Source organism: Sander lucioperca, chromosome 23 (genome assembly GCF_008315115.2).
Source record: "Sander lucioperca isolate FBNREF2018 chromosome 23, SLUC_FBN_1.2, whole genome shotgun sequence".
NCBI classification, from domain to species: Eukaryota; Metazoa; Chordata; class Actinopteri; order Perciformes; family Percidae; genus Sander; species Sander lucioperca.
The window spans coordinates 8,824,085-8,848,837 of record NC_050195.1 but is presented as its reverse complement, the minus strand read 5'-3'; the positions used below and the strand labels follow the sequence as shown (position 1 = coordinate 8,848,837).

The 24,753-nt window shown below is 41.1% G+C and overlaps 1 protein-coding gene across 5 annotated transcripts in view; it reads left to right on the top strand.

Moving 5' to 3' along the window:
• Positions 1-24,753, top strand: part of LOC116040059 (collagen alpha-1(XVIII) chain-like) — a 102,093-nt gene that overhangs the window by 74,806 nt on the left and 2,534 nt on the right. For 2 of the 5 annotated variants that reach the window (XM_035998219.1, XM_035998216.1), the window contains 37 exons: positions 520-612; positions 2,972-3,104; positions 3,713-3,756; positions 4,290-4,478; positions 4,656-4,682; positions 4,993-5,055; positions 5,326-5,406; positions 6,932-6,979; positions 7,515-7,649; positions 9,703-9,756; positions 10,220-10,255; positions 10,811-10,945; positions 11,434-11,493; positions 11,613-11,648; positions 12,420-12,464; positions 12,820-12,882; positions 13,058-13,093; positions 13,186-13,269; positions 14,160-14,225; positions 14,528-14,590; positions 14,759-14,848; positions 15,053-15,088; positions 15,239-15,292; positions 18,459-18,515; positions 18,793-18,852; positions 18,952-18,993; positions 19,530-19,601; positions 19,853-19,880; positions 20,123-20,191; positions 20,509-20,534; positions 20,669-20,767; positions 20,863-21,016; positions 21,134-21,210; positions 21,378-21,506; positions 22,213-22,260; positions 22,374-22,436; positions 23,300-23,497. In XM_035998219.1, the coding sequence (XP_035854112.1) occupies positions 520-612; positions 2,972-3,104; positions 3,713-3,756; positions 4,290-4,478; positions 4,656-4,682; positions 4,993-5,055; positions 5,326-5,406; positions 6,932-6,979; positions 7,515-7,649; positions 9,703-9,756; positions 10,220-10,255; positions 10,811-10,945; positions 11,434-11,493; positions 11,613-11,648; positions 12,420-12,464; positions 12,820-12,882; positions 13,058-13,093; positions 13,186-13,269; positions 14,160-14,225; positions 14,528-14,590; positions 14,759-14,848; positions 15,053-15,088; positions 15,239-15,292; positions 18,459-18,515; positions 18,793-18,852; positions 18,952-18,993; positions 19,530-19,601; positions 19,853-19,880; positions 20,123-20,191; positions 20,509-20,534; positions 20,669-20,767; positions 20,863-21,016; positions 21,134-21,210; positions 21,378-21,506; positions 22,213-22,260; positions 22,374-22,436; positions 23,300-23,497 (2,793 nt within the window). The remainder of the gene's footprint in view (positions 1-519; positions 613-2,971; positions 3,105-3,712; positions 3,757-4,289; positions 4,479-4,655; positions 4,683-4,992; positions 5,056-5,325; positions 5,407-6,931; positions 6,980-7,514; positions 7,650-9,702; positions 9,757-10,219; positions 10,256-10,810; positions 10,946-11,433; positions 11,494-11,612; positions 11,649-12,419; positions 12,465-12,819; positions 12,883-13,057; positions 13,094-13,185; positions 13,270-14,159; positions 14,226-14,527; positions 14,591-14,758; positions 14,849-15,052; positions 15,089-15,238; positions 15,293-18,458; positions 18,516-18,792; positions 18,853-18,951; positions 18,994-19,529; positions 19,602-19,852; positions 19,881-20,122; positions 20,192-20,508; positions 20,535-20,668; positions 20,768-20,862; positions 21,017-21,133; positions 21,211-21,377; positions 21,507-22,212; positions 22,261-22,373; positions 22,437-23,299; positions 23,498-24,753) is intronic. The other 3 variants (XM_031285296.2, XM_035998217.1, XM_035998218.1) reach the window with 3 other exon arrangements.

Here is a 24,753-nt window from a genome sequence, read left to right as displayed (position 1 = left end):
GCATTAATCCATTCATTTTTTTTGTTACTTTTAGAACAATTATATTCAAATCGATTTCATACATTTTGTCTTAGAAATGGATCCATATTAATCAAGGCACAGCAGTGTCCTTATGCTGTCTCAGCATGGTAAGAATCATGGATTAGTTGACGTACTGATATTAGGATTCACATTTCATTAGGGAGTTCATTTGGTGCCTGCGGTACCAATCAGCAGTCTACTATTTGAATGTGCAGAAAAGAAATATATATATTTTAGTTTCCTCTTTCTCTCTGTTTCTATCATTGTTTAGAGCATTAATCACATTTAATATCCAGTGTTTTTAAAGTTAAAGTTTTGTATCCAAGCATTCTTTTATTTACTGAGTGTAACTGCATTATTGGCTTGTTTCCTCATTCAGTTTTCTCATTCTGCAGCTCGAACTCGGATCACATTTGTCCGTTGAAGAGCATTTAATCATTTGTCTTTCTCCATGTTTATCTTCTGACTCCTCGTTCCCTGCTCTCATTTTCTTGTCAGGCCTCTGGATACGGAAGCGGTGATGATGCTTACGAAGACATAGAGGGAATAGATGAAGTCAAGAAGATTGTGGAGGAGAGAGCGTACACCATGGTGTGTGCATACACACTCCTCATACACACCACACTACCCCTCCGTCCTTCCCCTTTAGCTATAGGTTGGACTTGGACCAAAGAAAACAGCTCTTATCCTTACTGGCCTGGTGGAGACTGGAGCATGGTGATATGTGCTGCTCCCTGCCCCCTCTGAGCTCTCTGAAAAAAAGAATACAACAGGGCAGAGGAAGAGAGGCAGGGGTTGGGGAGAGTACTAGATCATTTTACTTAAATAAATAGTTTAGGGAGGTTTGTACTTCTAAATTTATACTTTCTAAAAGCAGCGAGAAACAGCTAGCCTAGCTCTCTCCAGCGGAAAATGCAGAGAGTCGCTGGCCCAGCCAAGAAATACTCCCAGAATGTAACAAACAAGAGATAGTGTGTTAATAAGTGAGCTTTAGGGGCGCCGGTAGGTGCATTTTTTAAACTATGGACAGAGCAAGGCTAGCTGTTTCCCATTGCTTCCTGTCTCTATGCTAAGCTAATTGCCTGCTGGCTTCAGATTCTTATTTAAGGTACAAATATGAGACTTACGGTACAATCTTCTTCTCTAACTCTCCGTAAGGAAGCAAACAAGTGAATTATTACTTTAAAGCTTTAGTGCGTAACGTTTTATATTACTGAACGTCCGTTACATTCAAGCCATTGCCAAAAGAGTTAATACAAAGCTAATTAAGACTATCCGCTCCACAAAACTCTCTCTGTATTTCTCAGTATGGCTATGTTCAGAAACTGGTGTCGTCCGGCGACTTTTGCGTGCAAATAATCGAGTGAAGATAATTACCTCTTCTGAAGAATCCAACATGTTTTTTTTAATCATCCGTGTTCTCCTTGGTTACATCAACTGCGTGTAGTAGGGGTGGGGGTGGTACGCGATCACAGAAGGCTTGTATCAGCCAACACTTTTGTTGTCATTACTTAGAATTCCTCATGGGGGGAGACAGGAAATATGCACTATAGCTTTAAAGATAAGTACCATAACATGGCCAACTTGAATCGCATGAAAATGGCCAACATGCCATCTTGGATAATCTTCCTGACTGTGCCTTAACAGCAGAACTAAAGCCACTTTTTCATCTTTCACTCTTGCTTTTCCAAATAAAAACCCTGTGCTCTGGTTTAATGGCATGTCTTTAAATCAATCACAATCGTCATGGGCGGTGCTAAGCTCCGCACAGAGCCACTGCAAAATAGTTGTGCGAGAGAAAACTCAGATTGGACTGATAGTCTAGCAAACTTTCTCAATTTACCCTGCAGAGATCTGAGGAGCAGTTAACCATAGTCCTCATAAATCCACCGAATTTAAAATTCCAACTCAAAGAAAGCCGAAAGGTACGGAAAATACATGCATCCGGCAGAATTTCCTGCACCACCGGAGCAATCCCGGAAGTGGAACGCAAAGGATATAGACTATACTGAGGCTGACCTCTCAAATTACACATTTGCAGTATCGAGTACTTTTTCGGTCACTTTTCACCCCTGTAGAGAACTCTAACTAATAAGTACTCTTATTACTGAAATTTGGTAAAAGCAGTGTGTAATTTCTCGCACTACTTTACAGCTCACTCTTTTGATTTTTCAAGTATTTCAAATCCGGGAAACTTCAATATCCCACATTCACAATCTCAGCCTTGTTGGTCACTGGAGCTGCTGGAGATTTCAGTGCTTGCTTAAGGGCACGTAGATAGACACTCTCAGGAGAGATCAGGTATTTTCCTCATTTACTCAGATTGTTTTTTAACTCCATGTCACTGTGGCCCAAAGGAAATACTTGTATTTAGATTTTGTTGATGGTACCTGAGGTAACTCAGTGCTGTGTCCCCTAAGATTTGGAAGTGTGCAAGCATGAGGTATATTCCAGATGTGTGACAGCTCTTATCCAGCCAGCTCTGAGCTATTTAAACAATTTCCTCCTCAGCCACATCAGGACAGTGAGACAGATTCAACGAATCCAACACTCTTCAAGAAAGAAAAGATGTATTGCTTTTTCAAGATGTTTTATCGCCACAGCCGATCTTGTAAAGATGTTGCAGAAATAATGTTGAAGAAATGCAGCGCTGTGAGCCAGCTTTGTGCACCGTGTGGAATGTTGCATTAAATCTGACACTGTAGTTGGATGTGGTCCGAGAGATTTCCTACCATCCGTGGCAAACACTTACTTTTTTTTTTTTTTTTTTCTGAGCAAATGTAATACACCAAAAAGTCAAAAACCCAAATATGTACACATGCTAGGGTGTTAATCTTCTTATTTTCTGCATGGATGTGCAACATTTTACAAAAAAAAAAACCATGCTGAATGGCTAGATCCCAGGCCTAGAAAAACGTTTTTATTTTTTTCATCTTATGTCTTTTTTTAGCCCCTCCCAGAGCTAGACCCCACTTACAGCAGCCCAGTCCGAGCTCCGCCCACTGAGATGTCGCTGGGCAATGATGATGACATTGATGAAGATATAGAGGAGACTTCTGGACAGGAGATGACCACAATGAGAGGTAAATAAAAAAAGTAAAAAATATAAATATTTTTAAATTTATTTATTTTAGGAAATCTGTCTTTGGTGGCAACAGTCGGCAGTTATGGGGCTCCCTGCTAGCTCACCTGGTAGAGCGTGCACCCCATGTACAAAGGCTCTGTCCTTACCGCAGCGGCCGGGGTTCGATTGCCGACAACTGTCCTATCAATTAAAGGCCAAAACATAATCTTAAAAAAAATAAATCGGCAGTTATTTGCCAATTTTTTTCTTTCGGGTATTAAGCCAAACAATCATCTCGGCCTCTGTCACTAACATGCGTATATACACATAGCATTTATTTTAGATGAGTGTTCTGACATAGAAGTGATACATGACCAAGGCCGCTCCTCCTGGGGTGTATTTCCCATATTAGCCAGCAGATGGTGCTGGAAGAAGCAAAAAGCAGCCTTCTCTGTCTCTCTTTTTCTATCCTCTGACCTGCCCTAAATTAAGATTTCATATCGTCATAAGTCATATATGTTATCATTTTGTATGATTCCACCTTTTTTAATCATGCTAATAAAATGCCATATTCTTTTATTGTAACCTGAATTATTTGAAAGTGCTAATTTTGTGTCTTTGGTACAGTGAAATCATTTCAGACAGGTACTCCAGACTCCGTATTTGACTCTGTAAGTAGTGATTTCTTTTCATAATTTAGATGATGATGATGATGATGATGATGATGATGATGATGTAAAGCACAGCACATATTTAAGATTTTATGTAATACATATATCTGTGTGGTTGTTCAGTAAAGTAAACACAAATCCATATTTAATTGCTTAAGTCAGTGTTCAATTAGAGCAGTTAATAGGCAGGATTCGCTATACAAAATATGCCCATCCCTTTAGCCAAACTTCTGCAGTGCAAGTGTACCAATCCCCCCAACTGAGACTCCATATTTGCCCCATTTGAAATTCAAAATCATAAAAAAGCTGAAGTCCCCACCATCATGATGATACAATTATTACAAAAATCAAGTTTTGTCTGTTAACCAATTTATGCAGAAATTACTGCTCATTGGCTCTTTTTGCAAAGCCAAATATACTCCCTCTCCCTAAAGTTAATGTTAGTATCTGCAGTTGTCTTCACACTGTTTGAACCGTAACCCATGCCTTGCTATATTTCATTGAATGAATCACTCAGACTATTCCATGTTCAGTCCCTCCAGGTGTCTCCGGGACAGAAAGGGGAGCCAGGTGAGCCAGGTCCATCCGGTCCCCCAGGGCCACCCGGTCCCCCAGGACAAGCCTCAGGAGAAGGGGTGGGAGGGGAGCCGGGACCCCGGGGTCCACAAGGACCACACGGACCTTCAGGCCCACCTGGAGTTCCTGGGAAAGATGGACATCCTGTGAGTTTTATCTGTTTGTTTGTTTGGCAATATTCAAAACATTCAATTTCTAAACTGTGTAGCTTTTTATTTACAGAACAGCATAACAATGATTGAGCACATTCTGTTGTTTAGCTCAGTCTGACAAGTCAAAAGATAAAATGATGGATGAGTTTTCTATTTTTTTCCTTTGTTCAGGGAAGCAAAGGTGAAACTGGTGCTCCAGTAAGTAAAGTCTTTCCAGTCTTGTAGATTAATAGGTTCATTTGTTTTGTGTCTCTGGGAAAAAGTGTTGCAGGAATGTACTCATTTTCAGCTACTAATTTAGAGAGCTACACTTTATATACTAACTGATGATGCAGCCCATTAGCTTTAGATTGGGGCCACAGATTAAGTTAAGGTCTTGGCCTCATTCCTGATATCATTGTCTGTATGGTTCCTGCTTTCGCTTCTTACAACTGCATGCAACATGACCTGTGATTTGGTGATATCTCATGTAGCATTGAGCATTGAGCTGTAACTGTCTTTTTCCCAGGGCGCAACTGGGATTCCAGGATTCCCAGGACTACAGGGAGAGCCTGGTCCTATGGGAGAAAAGGTAAACAATACCCCTCTATAATACTATGATACCTCGACTTGAATAAGATTCTAATAGATAGCACTAGGTGAATTGTCACAGACTTGTAAACATGAGCCAGTGTTCAAATTTCATTTTCATTTCATTTCGTTTATTTGAGTAGGGACAGACGCTACGACATTTGTGCAACAAGTCTCCAATGTACAGCATCACAGCGTTTTTTGCTAAATCAGTGATGAATCACTAAATGTACAAATAAACGCATAAAAATCCCACTGCTGTCTCCTTCAGGGTGATCCTGGTGTTGGACTACCAGGTCCTCCAGGCCCTCCTGGAATTCCAGGTCGACAAAGCAAGTCTTCCATGTACCTGGTAGGTTATTAAACAAACAAGCTTTAGTAAAATCTGGTGTTTATTAATTAACAGTTGATTCAGAAATTAACATTTAAAATGTAACTACCGTTTTTTTCAACCTGGACCTTTTTGACTGACACTGGTCCAGTATTAAGCGAGTTCACTGCAGTCAGCAGCGGCGAAACATGCTACAATGTAAGTTAATAGGGCAATTGTCCAGCTTGTATTTACCTTCACAAAAGTGCTCGTTTTGCCACTGACAGGCTCAGATTATTATTCTAAGTGTCTGATAACATTATGGAAATGATCCCTTCAGAGATAGACCTTTAAAACCTCTTTGAGACCTTTCTGTTTAACCAGAAACAGCTCTGAAGTCGCTAGCTCTAAACCCACCAGACTCCATTTAAAAAATACTTTTAGCGTGTATAGAGCCAACATATTTTCACATGTAAATTGGTAAACTATGTGTTTATTTCAACCATAACTAGAGTTGTGATGGTTGGAAAAGTGGAAAGATGACCCAAAACGGATTTTCATAGTTTTATTTTGTTTCTGTCGACTTTAAATTAAGTGTTTTTTCCGATGCTAAAATTACTATTAATTAACGAACGCAGTTTCATGGATGTTTTTATGTTTAAAGAAAATATCTTACTCTTTAACAGAAAGGTCTATCTCTGAAGGGATCCTTTCCATAATGTTGTCAGACACTTAGAATATTAATCTGAGCCTGTCAGTGGCAAAACGAGCACTTTTGTGAAGGTAAATACAAGCTGGACAATTGCCCAATTAACTTACAATTGTAGCTTGTTTCGCCACTGCCGACTGCAGCGATCTCGCTTAATACTGGACCAGTGTCAAAGATTGTTGTTCCCATCAGTCACTTAGACACTTAAAAACATAGTAAAATAGGGTCCAGGCTGAAAAAAATAACGGTAGTTACTCTTTAAGTCCAGGCCCAGGCTAACGTACTGTAATATTGGGCTGAAATCCATAATGTTTTATAGTAATATCGCTTTATTATATCCATCTGTAGCCACATGTATCATGGAGAATTGGGTTGCATCTTTCCTGTTGCAACTCTCTTGAATTCAGAGAAAGTTAAACACATTGCAGCTGTGTCTTTCAGCTTTTGGATAATCCCGTTGTTTTTCATTCATCGTCAATTCTGTTCATTTGTTTTAGTTTTTTTCTGCAGTTCCGGTTATAGTTTCAGGTATTTATTGATTGCTACAGTTGTGCTCTGTGGCATCTGTTCTTTTAATCACGCTCACTGGCTTTTTTATGCACCAGTCATATTTATGAATATGATTATAAAAACAAAGGTTGCTCCAAAACTAAATGTCAATTTTGTGAAAATGTGAAATAAATGATTTGCCTGTTTGGCTTAAGCATTTATGTTTTACAAGTATGTAATTATGAATCTCCGGGAGCAACATGACTGGACTGTGATATGAAGCATTTAGACATGAAACCCTTTAGTTGTAGTGGTTTGAGCCAGTCTGCATTCATTAACTGTGACTGACATATGTCCTGTGTTCATTAGGAGGGGTCAGGATTTGAAGACTTTGACAGTGATGCAGAGATTATTAGGGTAAGTGAACTTTGATTTCTCTCCCCGTGACATTAGATAATATACAGCATCACGTTGCAATCCCACTTTCTTTTTTTCAGTCATTTTTTTTTTGTGACACCCTTTTCAGTTCGTCATCTCCGGCTCCATGTTGAAGTGATGCACTGTTTGTTTGGACGCGGCCTTTATCTCATGTTACTTGTTGTCTATTTCGGGCTACTGTGGGAGCCGTAGTGTGATATACCTGATGGATTGTGGGTTACTTTGGTCCCGGTTTTTGGTGTTAGCCATGCTGTTGTAAACACATACTGTTGGTCTAATAAAATGGTTAATATTCCGACCTAGTCCGGGTTATCATTGTTATATTTAGTAACATCAAACAGTGAAGAATATAACAGTGCTACTTGTCCACTAAAAGCAAGCTTTTCTCAACGTGTTGCATTTTGACACTACAGAACGCTCGCTAACAATTGACCATTAGCTAGAGAGGTACACAGAAGGTGCTTTCAAGAGTCTTCCTTTTGTGTGACCGAGTTATGTCGTCTTGTTTCATCAGGGGCCTCCAGGGCCGCCTGGCCTCCCGGGACAGCCAGGGCCCCCAGGAACCCCATCTGAGGACATCCTTCCTGGACCACCTGGGGCCCCTGGGAAAGATGGGAAGGATGGAGAGAAAGGTGAACCTGGACTGCCTGTAAGTTAAACATTCTTTTCTTTTTTCGCTATTTTCTATTTTTCTTGTACAGTTCATCAGTAAGAGAAAAACACAAATATATAATCCTGTACGATGTCTAGTGTACTGTGTTGTATTATCAGTTAATTGTACTTGGGAAAAGCCATGTAGTAAGCTACATGTAGCTAAATTTGAAGGTAGAACGTTCTAGAGCAGATATCTGTTGTCCGGGACCCCTAGGGGGTCCTCAGAGTTGCTGCAGGGGGGCCGCCAAATTATTGTTCGATGGTTTAACAAAAACAATTGAAATATGTCTGAAATATACATTAACATGAATCCAACATATTATTAGTCAAGATAAAAGATTTTTAATGTACACAACATTGATGTTAGGCTTACTGGCCTACAGCTAAGGTAGCCATCCACAGATACAGTTAAGCTTAAGAATTTACTGTGCCACATTTTAACATTAAAACATGATGTATAAATATATGAATGTGCCAACAATTTTTATTTTTAAAGCTTAGTATTGTATGCACCATAAAAACGTATGTGTATAGGCTTTAGGCCGCCCTACACTTTATTGTAGGTCCAGTTTATTATTCAACAACATTTTATACAATATACGTAGTAGAGGTAGCCTGGAAAAACCCTGACAAAATTCCTGCAAATTTGAGATTTGCTCTGCAAGTCAGTCTGGCCAAGAGCCCATTCAAGCTCATTTCCATTTTTTCCAAATCGAGGCACCAATCACAACCGTTGAGGCGTGCTTTACACGATGAGGATAGCGCAGCGACGGCGAGCAGCTTTTTGTTTACATTCAACATAACAGCCACCAAAGCGCAGCAACCCATTGATGCCGCTGTAGCTGCTACTTCACCCGGATCGTTTGTCTAATTGGTTGAAGGACTATCCAATTGCACCCAGAGGCATTTGAGCGACATCCGTTGGTGACGCCCCTTTGGAAATGGGCTGTGAATGAAGCTTGCCCAGACCCACTCTCACAACTGAGATTCAGTTACAACTGAGAAGGGTCTGGTGTCAACCAGGCTATAGTAGAGGGTCCCTGCTCCGTCTCTCTTCCAGCTAAGGGGTCCTTGGCATAAAAAAACATAGAAGACCCCTGCTCTAGAGGAATATTTATTTTCTCAAGACAGCAGGGATTTATCGAGAAAGGTGTGCTCTTGAAGTTCACTGACTGAGGCTTGGCCTCAGAGCACTTGCATTGCTGACCGGACTTCTTTTTTCAGGTGATTGAGGAGTGGTTTAGTGGCTCTGGGTCTGGTTCTGGTTCTAGTTCTGGTTCTGGTCAGGTATTAACATTTGGTCCCATCAGATCCAAGGGACTGAAAAGACAGTATTTCCCCCAACTTTATTTGAAAACCCATGTTTTCTCACTGCATCCTGCCATCGCTTGCTGCACAGTATTGCACAGGTGTGTGTGTGTGTGTGTGTGTGTGTGTGTGTGTGTGTGTGTGTGTGTGTGTGTGTGTGTGTGTGTGTGTGTGTGTGTGTGTGTGTGTGTGTGTGTGTGTGTGTGTGTCAGAGAGTGAGATCCTGTGTGCATATATTGGTTGAGGTATAAAGTACATTAGTGTCTGTGTGTTTAAGGGCCCATCTTATATCTATATGCACCCACATAGTATGTCATGTCCTTTTCCAGTGATCCGTGAGCTACTGTATAGTAACAGCATTTTGGCAGAAACTACTGTAAGGCCTTTTGAACATGGTGTGAGCTGCAGCATCTGCTGGGGGAAATGTGTCTTTTGTCTTTAAAATATCAGCTTTTACTAACTGTGTGAATGGACTACTCGCAGGTTTACAACATTTACTGCAGCACTGTTTTAGTGCATAAAAGGTTTAGTCACTTCAGTCCCATTAGCTTTGTTTAATATGTTCAAATTTTAACCAGTTTACATCCACCTTTGTTCAAAAATATGAGTGGGACCAACAATTTAATAAACCGTGCAAACTGTGCAGTGAGTACAGAGGTAATTCCCACTGGTGGAGGTATCAGGAAAATAAATATGCATCTAAAATCTGAAATTTAAATCTAGTCATGTCACTCTTGCAGGGAGTTGATGGAAAAGATGGGGATCCAGGACCTGCTGGGGAGAAAGGAGACAAGGTGAGGCTAATGAACATTAGTTTGCAACATAGAATACATAATTACAAAATATATATATATAGGTATTGTTTTCATGCTGTGACCCACCCAGTACAGTTTAAAAATCAGTCATTTCCCTTATATGTGAATGTGCAGCACACCAACCAGGAGCTGGCTCTTTGCTTATGTGACTTGTACCAATATCAGATTTTTCTATGAGCTCACTCTGATTTCCCTTGAGCTGGCCTCTTAGTGCTCCGTTAGTAAAAACAATTACACACGATCTAAATAACCACCTAACACAAAGAGCCAAGCTCTTAATGAGATGACCCCGCGGACTAATAAAGCATGAGTGTAAACAAGTCTGTGTTGCAATATCTGCTCTGCCTTTTTGTGTGGACCTGAAACCTCTCTCTCTCTCTCTCTCTCTCTCTCATCATTGCGGTAGCTCATGTGATTTTATTGAATTTCATCTGTTTAACAGGGAGAGTCTGGTGTCAGCGGGCAACCAGGAGCAAAGGTAAAATCTCGATTATGTCCTTGACCAGGCAGTGAAGCACCTTTACTGATATTAGGAGTCATACTTATAATTCACCTTTTAGATTCCTGTTGTACCCAAAGTGGTATTTGTACAGTACATTACATTTAGATGTGATTAGAAAATCAAATATCACAATATTTTGGACGAAATACCTCAATATCGATATTGCGGAGATATTGTAGGGTAGGGTTATTGAGGGTGCTTTCACCAAATATTTACACAATGAGATCCGTGATACATAATAATTAGTAATGTGGATATAATGATTAAGTGGGTAAAGGCAAATACCAGAACAGTTAGAACAGTCTGGTAAGTTCAGAATATATTGCCCAGCCCTACTTGTAATGTATGTTTCTATTCTGTCTAGTCTATTCTTGTAAGTGGCTCTCCCTTTCCACTCACCCCATTTTCTCCTTTTGTCACTATCTAACATCCATATCCCTAGCTCACCCTTTACCCCTTCTCGTACTTGTGGGAACTTTATTGGTTTAACTGATTCTATCATCATCATTTTAAATATCACCTCTCTTGCAGGGAGATCAGGGCCCTGCAGGGTTTCCAGGCCTACCAGGCTCAGAGGGTCCAGAAGGGCAGCCTGGTCCCAGGGGGCCAGCTGGCCCCCCTGGGCCTCCAGGTCCCCCTGGGAGAGCCTACACCATGGACTTTGAGGTACTTGCTGTTTCTTTACATGATGACCAGTTTACTTACAGTATAGCTCAACCTGTCACAGACAACATTAGATTGATGGAATTAGGAGATATTGATATCCGTACCATTTTCTTTATATGAGGAACTACAGCATGATGGTTGTTTCTGATTGGTTGTCTAGAAAGAAGTCTGGACCTTGCACTGATTTTAGCATAATATCTGCACACCATCCCATCCCATATATGCCTGGTCTCAGCACAGAAGCAGTGCCTTCTCTTCTCATATCACCAAACTAGTTTGCAATGTGTGTGAGATACATAAATAGTGTTTTGTAATTGGTATTAGTTGTTTGCCGTCAGCTTTTTCAGTGTAAATCTGCTGTATTCAGCCAGGTGGGGACATTATGAAATGTATTGAAACGGTTACAGTATACCTACTTGGACACAATATCTTCTTAGACACTCACAATTCAATCATTATGAATATTTCTTTTTTGTAAAATGTTTTAGGACTTGGAAGGCTCTGGGATACAGAATGGTTTTGGAGCTGGGCTCTCCAGAGGCCCACAGGTACTACTCTATGAAGAACATTTAGCACCATAACATTTAGCATTTATGTTCATCGTACAGTGTAATTTAATCATATCATCAACTGCTATTTTTATCACCTTTTTGTATTTGTTACACAGGGTCCTCCAGGAATCCCTGGACTCGAAGGACCAAAGGTGAGATATCTGAGTGTCTGTGATACTTACAGTAATACTGTAGTCCAATTGTGCTCTAAAAGCACAGACACACCAAACCAAAGAACTAACTGCGATGAGAGCCGACTGTTGCATTGCCTTTTTCTGGCCCAAAACTTTTCAATTGAACACACCGCAATGACTACAGCCAATAGCCAACTAGCATGTACATCCTGCGTCTGCGTGAGAGGAAATAACTGTCCGTACCAGCAGGTGGCGTTAGTCTGTATTCAAAAAGGGAAACCAGAAGACACTAATTAGCCAGCTAGCACATAAACAACACAACCCGATGTTGATAGAACAAATTATTTTTACTGTGCGCTAGAGAACAATAACACAAACAGCTTCTGCTGAAAAGCTCAATGGCTAAAAAGAAAATCTTACCTGATATAACAAGTTTGTTTTCGATCTCATGCCCCTATGACTTAAGTCGTTTGCTTGCTTTCCTCATTTCCATTTCTGTTCTTGCACACTGATTCGTTTAAACTAAACAGCCAATCAGAGTAATTTCTCTGACCGACGGGGTGAGTCGCCGATTCAACATGCTCAATCGGCCGAAAAACCGCCAACAAGGGCCGACTAGTGCCAACGGTGCTGGATACACCGCAAAAACTATGGCTACAGATGCTCATCGACAGCTGGCCCTCTGTTTGGTGTGTCAGGGTCTCTGTCTGGTGTGTCAGGGTCTTAAACGCTGGTTATTTATAATGATCATTTTAATTAATGTATTTATTTCCTCTTTGCCTCTCATAGGGTAAAGATGGTTTAGACGGCTCCCCAGGAAAGCCAGGGCAAAAGGTTAGTCCGCTGTACAGTTCAAGTTCTGTAACCGTTTTTGAGATATTAGTGTTATCTCAGCACAAGCTGTTGGCACAAGCTTCTTAAATGTCTTGAACTTTGAGGTCACAGTAAACAGCTTTAGAGTGAAAGACCACATGGCAACAAGCAATGTCAGCTTTTGGCAGCAACACTGTCCTTTGACCAGGTTCACAACCTCCCGTTTTGTGTGAAGCAATACATCACAGGGAATCTTTTAACTTGATAACATGGAGCTTGGGGGAATGCATTTTGCCACTGTTAGAATGAAGGTGGCATGTTTTCTTTTACAGTACAAGTGATGTATATGATGAATGTTTCTTTGTGGCATCTGTAGGGGGAGGCAGGTGCTACAGGACCAACAGGGATTCCAGGACTGGAGGGACTAAAAGGGGAAGAGGTCAGTAAATGGCTGGACTTATACTGTAGATACATGAATAGATTGAACGATTCTGTGTCAGATGTCTGATTATACAAATGGTTCTTACTGATATTACTTTTACCTATAGATAACTTCTGATTCTGAAATATGGTTTTACTTTGAGCGTTTGTGTCTTACCTTGTCTCATCTACAGGGACCAAAGGGGAACAATGGAGATCCAGGACAGAAGGTAAAACAACGAAGGAAAACACTTATTTAAAATGTAGAGCATTTTGTATTGCTATTTACTGAAAGGCTAAAATGTCAAACTTGTTTTTTCAGGGAGAGAGGGGAAGGGACGGGCTCAGTCTGCCCGGCCCTCCAGGACCACCTGGACCACCAGGATCCCTTACCAACCTCCAGGATGTAAGTAGCAGCCAAGCGGCAACTTCCGGGGCTGAAAACTGCAGTTCTTCAAATGGCCACTTGAGCCTGGTTTCAAAAGCGAGTCAATCCCCATTAGTCTTGCTTTGCCAGACCTTCCTTCACAGCGCTGCGGAGGAGGGTCTGGCTAGTCCACACAGCATTCCAGGATGGGAGAAAGACGTGCTCTGATTTATTGGCATTTCTTTAAAAAGCAATCCCGGAAGTGGAACGTCGTGGATATAGACCAATCCCCCATAGACCCCAATGCTAAAATGCTTAATGCCTTTACTTTTCAAAAAAAGGTTTTGGTTTCTATACCCAAGTTCCCCCTTCATGACAACTGTACAGGGGCAATTTCTTTTTCCATTACTCACCCATTTAAATTATATTAAGGCTTCAAATTGTGCATAATTAATGGTGCGGCCGCTTTGAGTGACAGGTGGCTGCCGTCACAGGAGGCGGCCATAGACTGTAGCTTACATTCAACGCCCGCCTCAGCTCCATCTACACTCCATCTCTTTGTCCATTTTTGGATTAGTCCGGATCATGGCGATACCAGGCACCACCAGGATGGCGACTGTTGTAACCACCGGGAGCCGCCCACTTTGAGCTTCATTTTTGCTTTTCAGAAACCTATGGATGACTTCATGGAGATCATGTACATATTTTATACAGTCTATGCTAGCACCTGAGCAAAGCCAGTCAAGACGAGGCTTACTTACAGTAGGCCAAAAGGGAGAGTCCAATGTTAGTGCCACTTTTCTACTACCATGTTGAGGGATAAAAACTTCAATGGCCTGTAATATTGGGTAACCAGAGTGATTGATTGATTTTTTCACTGAGTCAGTTTGATTACATTGAAAATTTTTCTCCTTCTGCCTCTTATTCAGCTTCTACTTAACGATACAGATGGTGTCTTCAACTTCTCAGGGATTTTTGACGCTCAGGGATCCGCTGTGAGTATCAGATAAAAATCAGAAACCAAACGATGATGATGTCCTGACAACAACAAATGTGTAGTTAGATAGCTACAGTTGGTTTATGTTTGCAGAGTGTAACAGGCCTTTGTTCCAGTTAATGCTTTCGGCTGTCAGGTTTTCTTCTTCCAAACAGAAGTAACATCAGAAGCACTGTACATGACACTGCACGAACATGGATACGACAACATGAAGAGAAATTATTTTAACTTCATGACAGAGTCCAGAAGTTAGATATGAAGTTATCTTACTTTGTAAATAAATATCCTAAATGTTTGCAGGGACCACAGGGTCCAAAGGGTGACAGGGGGTTGCCAGGAGTTCAAGGACCTCCAGGACTGAAAGTAAGTGGGACACGCATGCCTTGTCTATGCACATAAACAATATCTAAGCAGACTAAATACGCAAAACAAACTGTTATGTTTCTTTATACACACAGTTTAACAGAAGTTAATGTCTAAGTCTCTGTCTACATGGTTTATGTGTTTGTTTACTTGTGTGTATGCATGCAGGGTGAAAGGGGTGAGCCAGGATTTGTCATCGGTGCAGATGGATCCATGACGTCAGGCCTGGCTGGTCCAGTGGGACCCAAAGGAGTCAAGGTTATATTTGTTGTCACTGTTTTTCTAGACCCCGATCATTTTACTCGCATTGTTCTTTTGAGTGCACTTACTATGGATATTTAGTGTATGCATGCTGGTCAGGATTTGAGTATCACTATACATCAGTAACTTATTGTAAAATGTGTCATACGCATGGTTTTGAAAACATCATAAAAATGAGTGTAACTGTATCTTTGTCTGTAGGGAGATAATGGTGTACCCGGAGCCGCTGGAATTCCGGTAAGTTTTAGCAGCCAACACCAAAGGCAAATCATTTCACTTTTCAGGTTCTATAACACCATTAACTCCAATTGTTTCCACTGCTACGGATGAAGGTGCTGTTAATGTGTTTAAGATGTACTGTCAGACACTTTGTTTTGTTCCCAACAGGGGCCTATCGGACCACCAGGACACAAAGGAGAATTTGGTTTTCCTGGAAGGCCTGTAAGCACCATGAACTCACCCAACATTTTGATTACCAACTATTTGATTAATTCAATTCAATTCAATTTTATTTATAGTATCAAATCATAACAAGAGATATCTCGAGACACTTTACAGATAGAGTAGGTCTAGACCAAACTCTGTACTTTACGAAGCCCCAACTATTACAGTGGTTGCCTCAAGAGCAAGCATTAGCAGTAGCTATAGCGACAGTGGCAAGGAAAAACTCCCTTTTTTTGTTAGGAAGAAACCTCGGACAGACCCAGACTCTTGGTAGGCGGTGTCTGACGGCACCAGTTGGGGGAGTGGTGAATGGTGGCAATAATAGTCATAATAAAGATAGTGAAGCAGTGATCACAATGGTAGTCATAGTAGTTCATGTCATAGTAGGGCACAGCAGGGCGTTACGGGGTGTAGTGTGGCACAGCAGCCTGGGTGGACGCGGTTGGACGCGGCAGGACGCAGTCGGACACTGCGGGGAAACGCAGAGCGTAGCAGGGTGTAGTAAGTCCATAGCGTCAGCTGCACCCAGGACCCCGGTGTAGGTGCCACCCAATTCCAAGGCGATGTTCTGGGTGAAGAAGAAACAAAGGGACTCCGGGGAGAAAACTCCCCAGAGCTAGGTTAGTAACAGGCATTTCTGGGACTAAGATGCACACAAAAGGAGACAAGTGAAAAGAGAGAAGAGGGAGCGGCTCATTGTGTCCTTGGAAGGAGCTTCCCACAGCAGTCTAGAGTTATAATAGTATAACTAAGAGAGGCAGGCTAAAGAGAGGGGCCCTGGACCGGGCTCGTACTCTCCCCTGCCGGAACGGGCTTGTACTTCCTGCCTCCCTCTACTCTACTCTACTATGCTGCAACTCCTCACTCCCTAACTATAAGCTTTATCAAAGATGATGGTTTTCAGTTTATTCTTAAATGTGGCTACGGTGTCAGCCCCCCGAACCCAAGTTGGGAGCTGGTTCCACAGGAGAGGGGCCTGGTAGCTGAAGGCTCTGGCTCCGATTCTACTTTTAGAGACTCTAGGAACCACAAGTAGCTCTGAGTTCTGGGAGCGCAGTGCTCTAGTGGGACAATAAGGTACTAAAAGCTCTTCTATGTATGATGGTGCTTGACCATTTAGTGCTTTGTAGGTCAGGAGAAGGATTTTAAATTCAATCCTGGATTTTACAGGAAGCCAATGCAGAGAAGCTAATACAGGAGAAATGTGATCTCTTTTGTTAGTTCTTGTCAGAACACGTGCTGCAGCATTCTGGATCAGCTGGAGGGTCTTGAGGGACTTATTTGAGCAGCCTGATAGTAAAGAATTACAGTAGTCCAGCCGGGAAGTTACGAATGCATGGACTAGTTTTTCAGCATCGTTTTGAGACAGGATGTTCCTGATTTTGGCAATGTTACGAAGATGGAAAAAGGCTGTTCTTGAGGTTTGTTTTAAGTGGGCGTTAAAGGATAGATCCTGGTCAAAAATGACTCCTAGATTTCTGACAGTAGTGCTGGAGGCCAGGGCAATACCATCTAGGGTAGCTATATATTTAGATAATGAAGTTCGGTGGTGCTTGGGTCCCAGCACAATAACTTCCGTTTTGTTTGAGTTCAACATCAGAAAATTGTGGGTCATCCAGGATTTTATATCTTTAATGCACGCTTGAAGTTTAGCTAACTGACCGCTTTCGTCTGGCTTGATTGACAGATATAATTGGGTGTCGTCTGCGTAACAGTGAAAGTTAATTGAGTGTTTCCTAATAATATTGCCTAGAGGAAGCATATATAAAGAGAATAGAATTGGTCCAAGCACTGAGCCTTGAGGAACGCCATGGCTAACTTTAGCGTATTTGGATGGTTTATCGTTAATATTAACAAATTGGGATCGCTCAGAAAAATAGGACTTAAACCAGCTTAGTGCGATTCCTTTAATGCCAACTAAATGTTCCAGTCTCTGTAAGAGGATGGTATGGTCAACAGTGTCGAATGCAGCACTAAGATCTAATAAGACAAGTATGGAGACAAGTCCTTTGTCAGCAGCAGTTAGAAGGTCGTTAGTGATTTTCACCAGTGCCGTCTCTGTGCTATGATGCATTCTAAATCCTGACTGAAAGTCTTCAAATAGACTATTTCTATGCAGAAAGTCACACAATTGATTAGCGACTACCTTCTCAAGGATTTTGGAGAGAAACGGGAGGTTAGATATAGGTCTATAGTTGGCTAAGACCTCAGGGTCGAGGGTGGGTTTTTTCAGAATAGGTTTTATCACAGCTACTTTAAAAGACTGCGGTACGTGACCCGTTAATAAGGACATATTGATCGTATCTAGTAATGTGGTGTTGACCACGGGTAGTGCTTCTTTAAGTAGCTTCGTTGGAATGGGGTCTAAGAGACAGGTAGTTGGCTTAGCTGAAGAGACCCTTAACATTAATTGTTGGAGGTCTAAAGGATAAAAGCCGTCTAAATAAGTGGCACACAGACACACAGACACTAAGACTTCCTTATGTTTATTGTTGGTTCTTTGATCAGGAGATTCAGATTAAATATATATATATATATATATATATATATATATATATATATATATATATATATATATATATATATATATATATATATATATATTTTAATGTTCCTTTCAAGTGACAATAGTATGACTTCAGCTATGAAAAACACAGCTTTTCAACCCATAAGTTCAATACACCTGCTGTTTGATAGGTTCAACTATAGGCATTATTTACAGGGGGTGGGGGATCTGGGGGTTACAGCACCATCACTTGTTGCAGAAAAAGCACAAATTGTTGCAGAAAAAATGATCAGCCAGTATATATATATATATATATATATATATATATATATATATATATATTAATTATTGTATTTATAATATAATATTATTATTATTATTATATTAATCCAAATATATATATATATATTAAAGTTACGCCCTTGGCTTCAACATTACATTAAATCACACATTGACTCAGTCAACAAAAACCCAATTTCCCAAATGTCCCTGTGGGAATCGTTACTGTTAAATCCAATCTAACTTTCCATACTGTTGTGACTTAGATGCCTGTGTGTGTGTGTGTGTGTGTGTGTGTGTGTGTGTGTGTGTGTGTGTGTGTGTGTGTGTGTGTGTGTGTGTGTGTGTGTGTGTGTGGGTGTGTCTGTGTGTGTGTAGGGTCGTCCAGGCCTGATGGGACTAAAAGGAGAGAGGGGGGACTCTGCAGGCCTGCCGGTGAGTCACACACCTGAGCCTGTAAAGAGACTGTAGAAGTTTGTGAAATTATACAGAAGATACTGGTTCAATATCTGCAAAGGAAACCTGTGGTGATTGAGTGGTAGAATATGATTGATTTGTGCCAGTTTGATGTTGCTATTACTTTTAGTTTTATAGCACCTACAGTAGTTTTCCTCTTTCATTCACGGTATGCTTTAAATTGTTGAAAACGCTCACTCTTCTCTTACCTTCTTCCATTTAATGTTTTCTTGTCTTCTTCGGTTGCTCTCTTTAGGGACCTCCTGGCCGTCCTGGGCTGCCGGGCCGCCCAGGAATATTCAACTGCCCCAAAGGAGTAAGCGCACACACATTCATCAACACACAGTTCTGACTCAATCATCACATGTGTTTTACTAATGTGCTCACTGTCCCCGTTCTCCCCTGGTTATTGAAGACCGTGTTCCCCATCCCTCCCAGACCCCACTGCAAAATGCCCGTAAGTTTCCATCCGTGCAGCCATGTTGCTGATAAAACATGTCTTTATAAATGTGTTTTATTACTGCCTGTGCTTGTGAACCTTTCATCCTGCTGTCTATATTGTAAATGTTCATTTTACTCATGGTGGCCTGGAAGATTAAAAAAATATACATATGAGTCTAGAAGAGATGCTACTATGCATGTTTTATTTCCTTTAGCACATGCACATAATAGTCAATGTCCAGATTGAACTCTCTTTGCAGGCCTTTAGAGTGAAGGCTAAGCTGCATCCTAAGTGTCAGTCTGTCTTCAATAAAGCACAGTTGTCTGCACAATATCATAATTTCCTGCTAAGCCCATTCAGACATATCTTCTAATCACAAACTCCCTTCCAATGTGTATGTGTGTGTGTGTGTGTGTGTGTGTGTGTGTGTGTGTGTGTGTGCGTGCATGCGGTCGTTCGTGCGTGCGTGTGTGTGTGTGTGTGTGTGTGTGTGTGTGTGTGTGTGTGTTGCTCTGTGTAACACCGGTACTACATAACCTTTTATCACTCAGGTTCTAAAATATTCCTGCATGCTGCATGTCCAGTCTGGAAAGGTGAAGGCTTATTGCCAATACAAACATGAGGTAGTTACTAACATCACATCCACAGAAAATCTGCATGTGTCATTTTCATGTTGATTATGATATTAACAATACAGCTTAGATGATTAAATATTTGATAATGGAATGTAATTTAACAAAAATAAAATGATATTGCAGTGATAATTAACCTGATATGTATTCTGAAAGTAATTCAAGCTTTGTTGAAGTTAGTATGATTTCCAAATGAAGTCATCGCTGACTGCTGCTGATATGTTTGTGCTCAATTATTTCAGCTTAATCCCAATGGAACCATTGCAGTGGGTAGGTTGGGTTGCCTTTTATGTTTGCCATAAATGATAAAGCCTGAATGTTGTTTGAACCACTTTTATCCAAACATTTCAATATACACCAACTTTACAGAATACTCAGGATAGCAGCAGTACAAATGAATGTAGAACATACTTTCAATAAACACAGTCTTTTCAATTTAAAACCAATCTCTGCATCAACAAGTCAATTGTATGGACATGCAATTAACTCAAATTTGGCTCTTTGTGTCTAAGGTAATTGTGAGACGGGACTAAAAGGAGAAAAGGGAGAGAGAGGCCTTCCTGGGATACCGGCGCCACCAAGTGAGTCAACACTAACAGCTCTCAGATGTATAGACACTGAAAAATAAAAATGTAAAACCCTTTAAATACATTCAAAGAGAAAGAATAATCCATAATGAAAAGGAAAAATTGGTTGTTAAAATTATTGAATTTAAAGGCCTGATTTTATTCTTAAGAAGGACATTTTATTTTGTATTTTCTCTGTACTTCCAAAACTTTTTCCTGGTGTTTTAAAAAGAAAAACAATTGAATGATCATCCTGTGAAAATCTGTTTTTAGAATATGTCTTTGAATTTTATAATAAGTTATAACTCCCTCCTCTGTTTTCTCTGTTTTAGACACATTTATTCGTAGGGGAGACTGGGTAAGTTTTATATGGAAGCGTTTAAAAAAAAATAATAATTTGGGGACATGCTTCTTTAAGTGCAATCAGACTCACCCTTCAGGTGTGTGTGTGTGTGTGTGTGTGTGTGTCCTTGCCTGTGCGTGTAACCGCAGGGGGTAAGTGGTGACGAGGGCATTAAAGGCGAGAAGGGAAACAAGGGGGAGGCAGGGTTTCCCGGGCAACCAGGTATCCCTGGGAGACCAGGACTTGTGGTGAGTTGCAATTCCATGGATACACACTGTGTCATCTTTGTGACAAAATATGTACCAACTAAAGCAATCAATAACTTCCTCCTGACACATTTCAGGGACCCAAAGGAGAGTCTGTCGTTGGTCCGCCAGGCCACCCTGGGGTGCCAGGTTCACCAGGTATCCCAGGCTATGGCAGAGCAGGACCGGTTGGCCCTCCTGGGCCACCGGGGCCTCCAGGACCCTCTGTGTCAACCCCAAGATATGGCTCAGGTACAATACATCAGTCATACATATGTCATCAGCAGCTAAATGTTATCCTGTATAGGTTTACGTGACGTTCTTGTAGCTGCTGTGCTTGTGTGAAAGAAGTTGACATTTTTGTTATAGCAGCTTTGACCATTGCCGGCCCCCCTGGACCTCCTGGACCCGCTGGACCTCCTGGAGCTTCGGGTAACGCAGCATCTGTAAGTGTTTTTCTGGCCAGGCTGTTGAACTACGTATAAATGATACACCAGCATGCTTTGCTAACATGTGCATGATTACCCACCATGTTGCTGTAAAATCAATAATGTAGCAGTATAAAAGTTTACAGAGAGAGGTTCAGGGTTTCTTCTCTTTATTTGTTCCTCAGCTGAAAACATTTGCGAGCCGTGAGAGCATGATGCAGCACACCGTCAGGGATGCAGAGGGAACTCTGGCGTACGTCACAGCCACAGGAAGTCTCTTCCTCAAAGTCTCCCAGGGATGGAAAGAGATACAGGTACTGACTTGGACTAGTCTTATATACAGTATTTAGGTTTGGTAAATCTGACATCAAATCACTCTGTACTAAAGAAATGCAATGACATCGATATGAAACATAATTAAGAAGCATCACATTTGCACATTACTGTCAGAGTAGTCTGAAAAATGAGGCTGTAGCATACAGTAGCTGGGAGCTGCGCCCCTTAAAATTAAATGCATGTAGGTCAGGGCTTGTCTGCAAATAAAATGGTGTAAAAGTTGAATTGCTTCTCTGTTTATTACTCGGTCGTTTTCATGGTCAGCGAAGCATTGAGTGAGTTTCCTGATTTGCCTTTGAAACCTGTCTGAATCCATTAATTGGAAAATACGTTCCTTTCAGGAATGATTGCTGCAGATTTTGGTCTTATTCACTGGCTTTGAATCAGCACTCTAACATCATCTCTGGTTATTGGAAACATTTTAAAGGCCAATGATCGATCATTAGCATTATTTGACAAAATGCTCTTAATTGATAAAAATGGAGAGTTTTACTTGAAACACGGTTGTACGAGTGAAATGCTTCCACTGTCCTGTAACTTTAATACAGTGGGTGCGTATGTAATGTAACAAACTGATAGTTGGGACATTTTGAGTTTTTTGTTGTTCATCCAACACATTTAATTTAAGGACTACATATTGCATCTAATTTACAATCTTAATCTTTCTGTGTTTTGTCTCCACAGCTTGGCAGTCTGATCTACCTCTCCAATAACATTATCCCGCAAGATGAGGTATGTTTTGCTTGTTTTTATGTTTTTTTGCTCAGTAAAAAAATGCTGTCGTGGAATGTTGTACTTTGTATGCATTATTCATTCATTTAACATATATTCAACTATTCATTTAGCCCCGAGTTGCATACCAGATAAGAGGAGACCTGATGGAAAGAATAATTTCAGTTAAAGAAAGGGTGAGTGTCAATAAGACTATTATTATTATTATTATTTTAAATACCGCTTCTCGCTTAAGTTGACTTTTTACAGTGAAATATTAATTCCTATAAAATTCTTCAACAATGAATTTGGAAAGGTATGCTATGAAATATTTACTATTATTTGAAAACATTATGTTATGAAAAATTAAGGGCATTTATGGTTTTCACAGCATAGTTGTCTTTACTTGACTTTCAAATGTGTTTGTCTGTGGTCAAAACGCATGACAACTGTGAAAATGTATGACATTTTTTATTGCAGACTAACCCTTGCAGGGCTCACTCTGAGGTGTTGTTTAAAGGTGCTGTTGGTAGGATTGTGAAGATCCAGGACTTAGCCAAAAAATTTGAACATTGACAACTTCTCAGTCCCTCCCCCCTTTCCGCTAAAGCCCAAAACGGTATCCTAAGCCCCTCCCCCCACAAGGGAGTGCTGTGCACGATAGAGCGTGTGTGAAGAGGGGGGAAGGGGAGGAAACCTATCTGCAGCTCGTGCGAGGGGAAGGGGGAGGGGAGGACGCTATGAAATGCGTGTGCCTGAGCAGCGATTGACACACAGTTAGACACCCCCCCTGGTCCTGATTGGTGCATCTGAACAGGGAGCGGTGGATTTTTGCAAATCACACTACAGGCTGTAGGTGGTGCCAGAGGAGCCTGATGTTTTTTAAATTACCTGCTTCATGTAGTTCTACTGGAACATAGGGTCAGTTTAAGCAAATATGACAGAAAGTTAGTTTTATAAGGCTTACTTACTGCACCTTTAACTGTAAGGAATGACAAAAAGGACCCGTTTAGTATCCTACAGTGGACTAACACTGATCCGTTGCTTCCTCTCCTTCCAGCTCAACCTGGTGGCTTTGAACCAGCCCCACTCAGGCGACATGATGGGGCTCGACGTAGCCGACCGGATGTGTTATGAACAAGCCAAGGCAATGGGTTTGGCTCCAAACTATCGCGCCTTCATTTCTTCCCAAAGGCAAGACCTGGTCCATGTGGTCTTTCCTGGTTTCAGGGAAACTCTGCCCGTTACCAACCTCAGGGTGAGTCTGCTCTGCTGCTGTTTTTTACGGGTCCAAGCCCAAGGGGGCTAGGTTCACAGATCCAGCGGAGCTGTGGAACCCTATTGTTTTCCTAAGTTTTATTATTATTTTTCTCTGCCTGAAAGTCCCGCTACAGCCTAAACCGTACATGGTGGCGGGGTGCCATTTTATTGCGATTTATCGTAAACCTACTTTTTCGAACTCCTCCTAGACCGTGCAACCGTTCTACACGAAACTTGGTACGTAGCATCTCCAGACCGACCTGACAAAAAGTTATCAATAAAATTGGATAAAAATTTCGCAAATTACGCACAAACAAATTTGTGTAGCTAGCTACGAAAACACAAACTTTGCCATATCTCGGCCAACATAAATGCTATTAATGCAAAACTTTATATAACTACGTAATATATAAACTACAAAAAGTTTATATCTCATGAATGGCTCATCCGATTTTTATGAAATTTTGAGGGTACCATATATGGCCACTTCTGAGGCCAAGCCTACAGTGGGGTACTGATTCGTCAAAGTGGGTGTGGCCTTTGGGACCCAGGTTTGGATTCACCACTTACATTAATGTGAGCAACTTCAAATTTACAGTGTAGCTGTGCAATGGTTCATGGACCTCACATATCAAAAAATTACACATATGGACCACTAGGTGGCGCTATAATGACGTCAAATGTGTTTTTGCCTATAACTCCCACAATACACATCGCACATTAGAAACCCTTACATCCACGTGTTCCTTGAATCGAGCTGAATCTGACAATATAGGCCCTGCCCATTTTCGCTAAGAAGCTTTTTCGCAATATCGTGCAATGTGCAAAACCAACTTTTTCGAACTCCTCCTAGGCCGTGCGACTGATCTGCACGAAACCTGGTACCTAGCATTTCCAGATGAACCTGACAAAAAGTTATCAAAAGAATTTTGCTACGTTAAACTATGCGCAATTCACAACCAAACAAATTTTCGTAACTAGCCACAAAACACAAACTTTACCATATCTTGGCCAATCAATAGGTATCAGAGCAAAACTTGGTATTATTGTTTGACGTCCCACTCTGAGGCTCGCTACCAAATGTGGTGAGGATCGGCCATTAGGGGGGCGCTATAATCAACGTTTATGTGTTTTGGCCAATAACTTAATGCATGTAAATGGGACATTTGCGATTGCAATTTCTCTGCTGTAGTAATTGCTATCAACATGAAACTTGTGATCCTTGTTTGGCATGCCGCTCTGAGGCTCTGTACC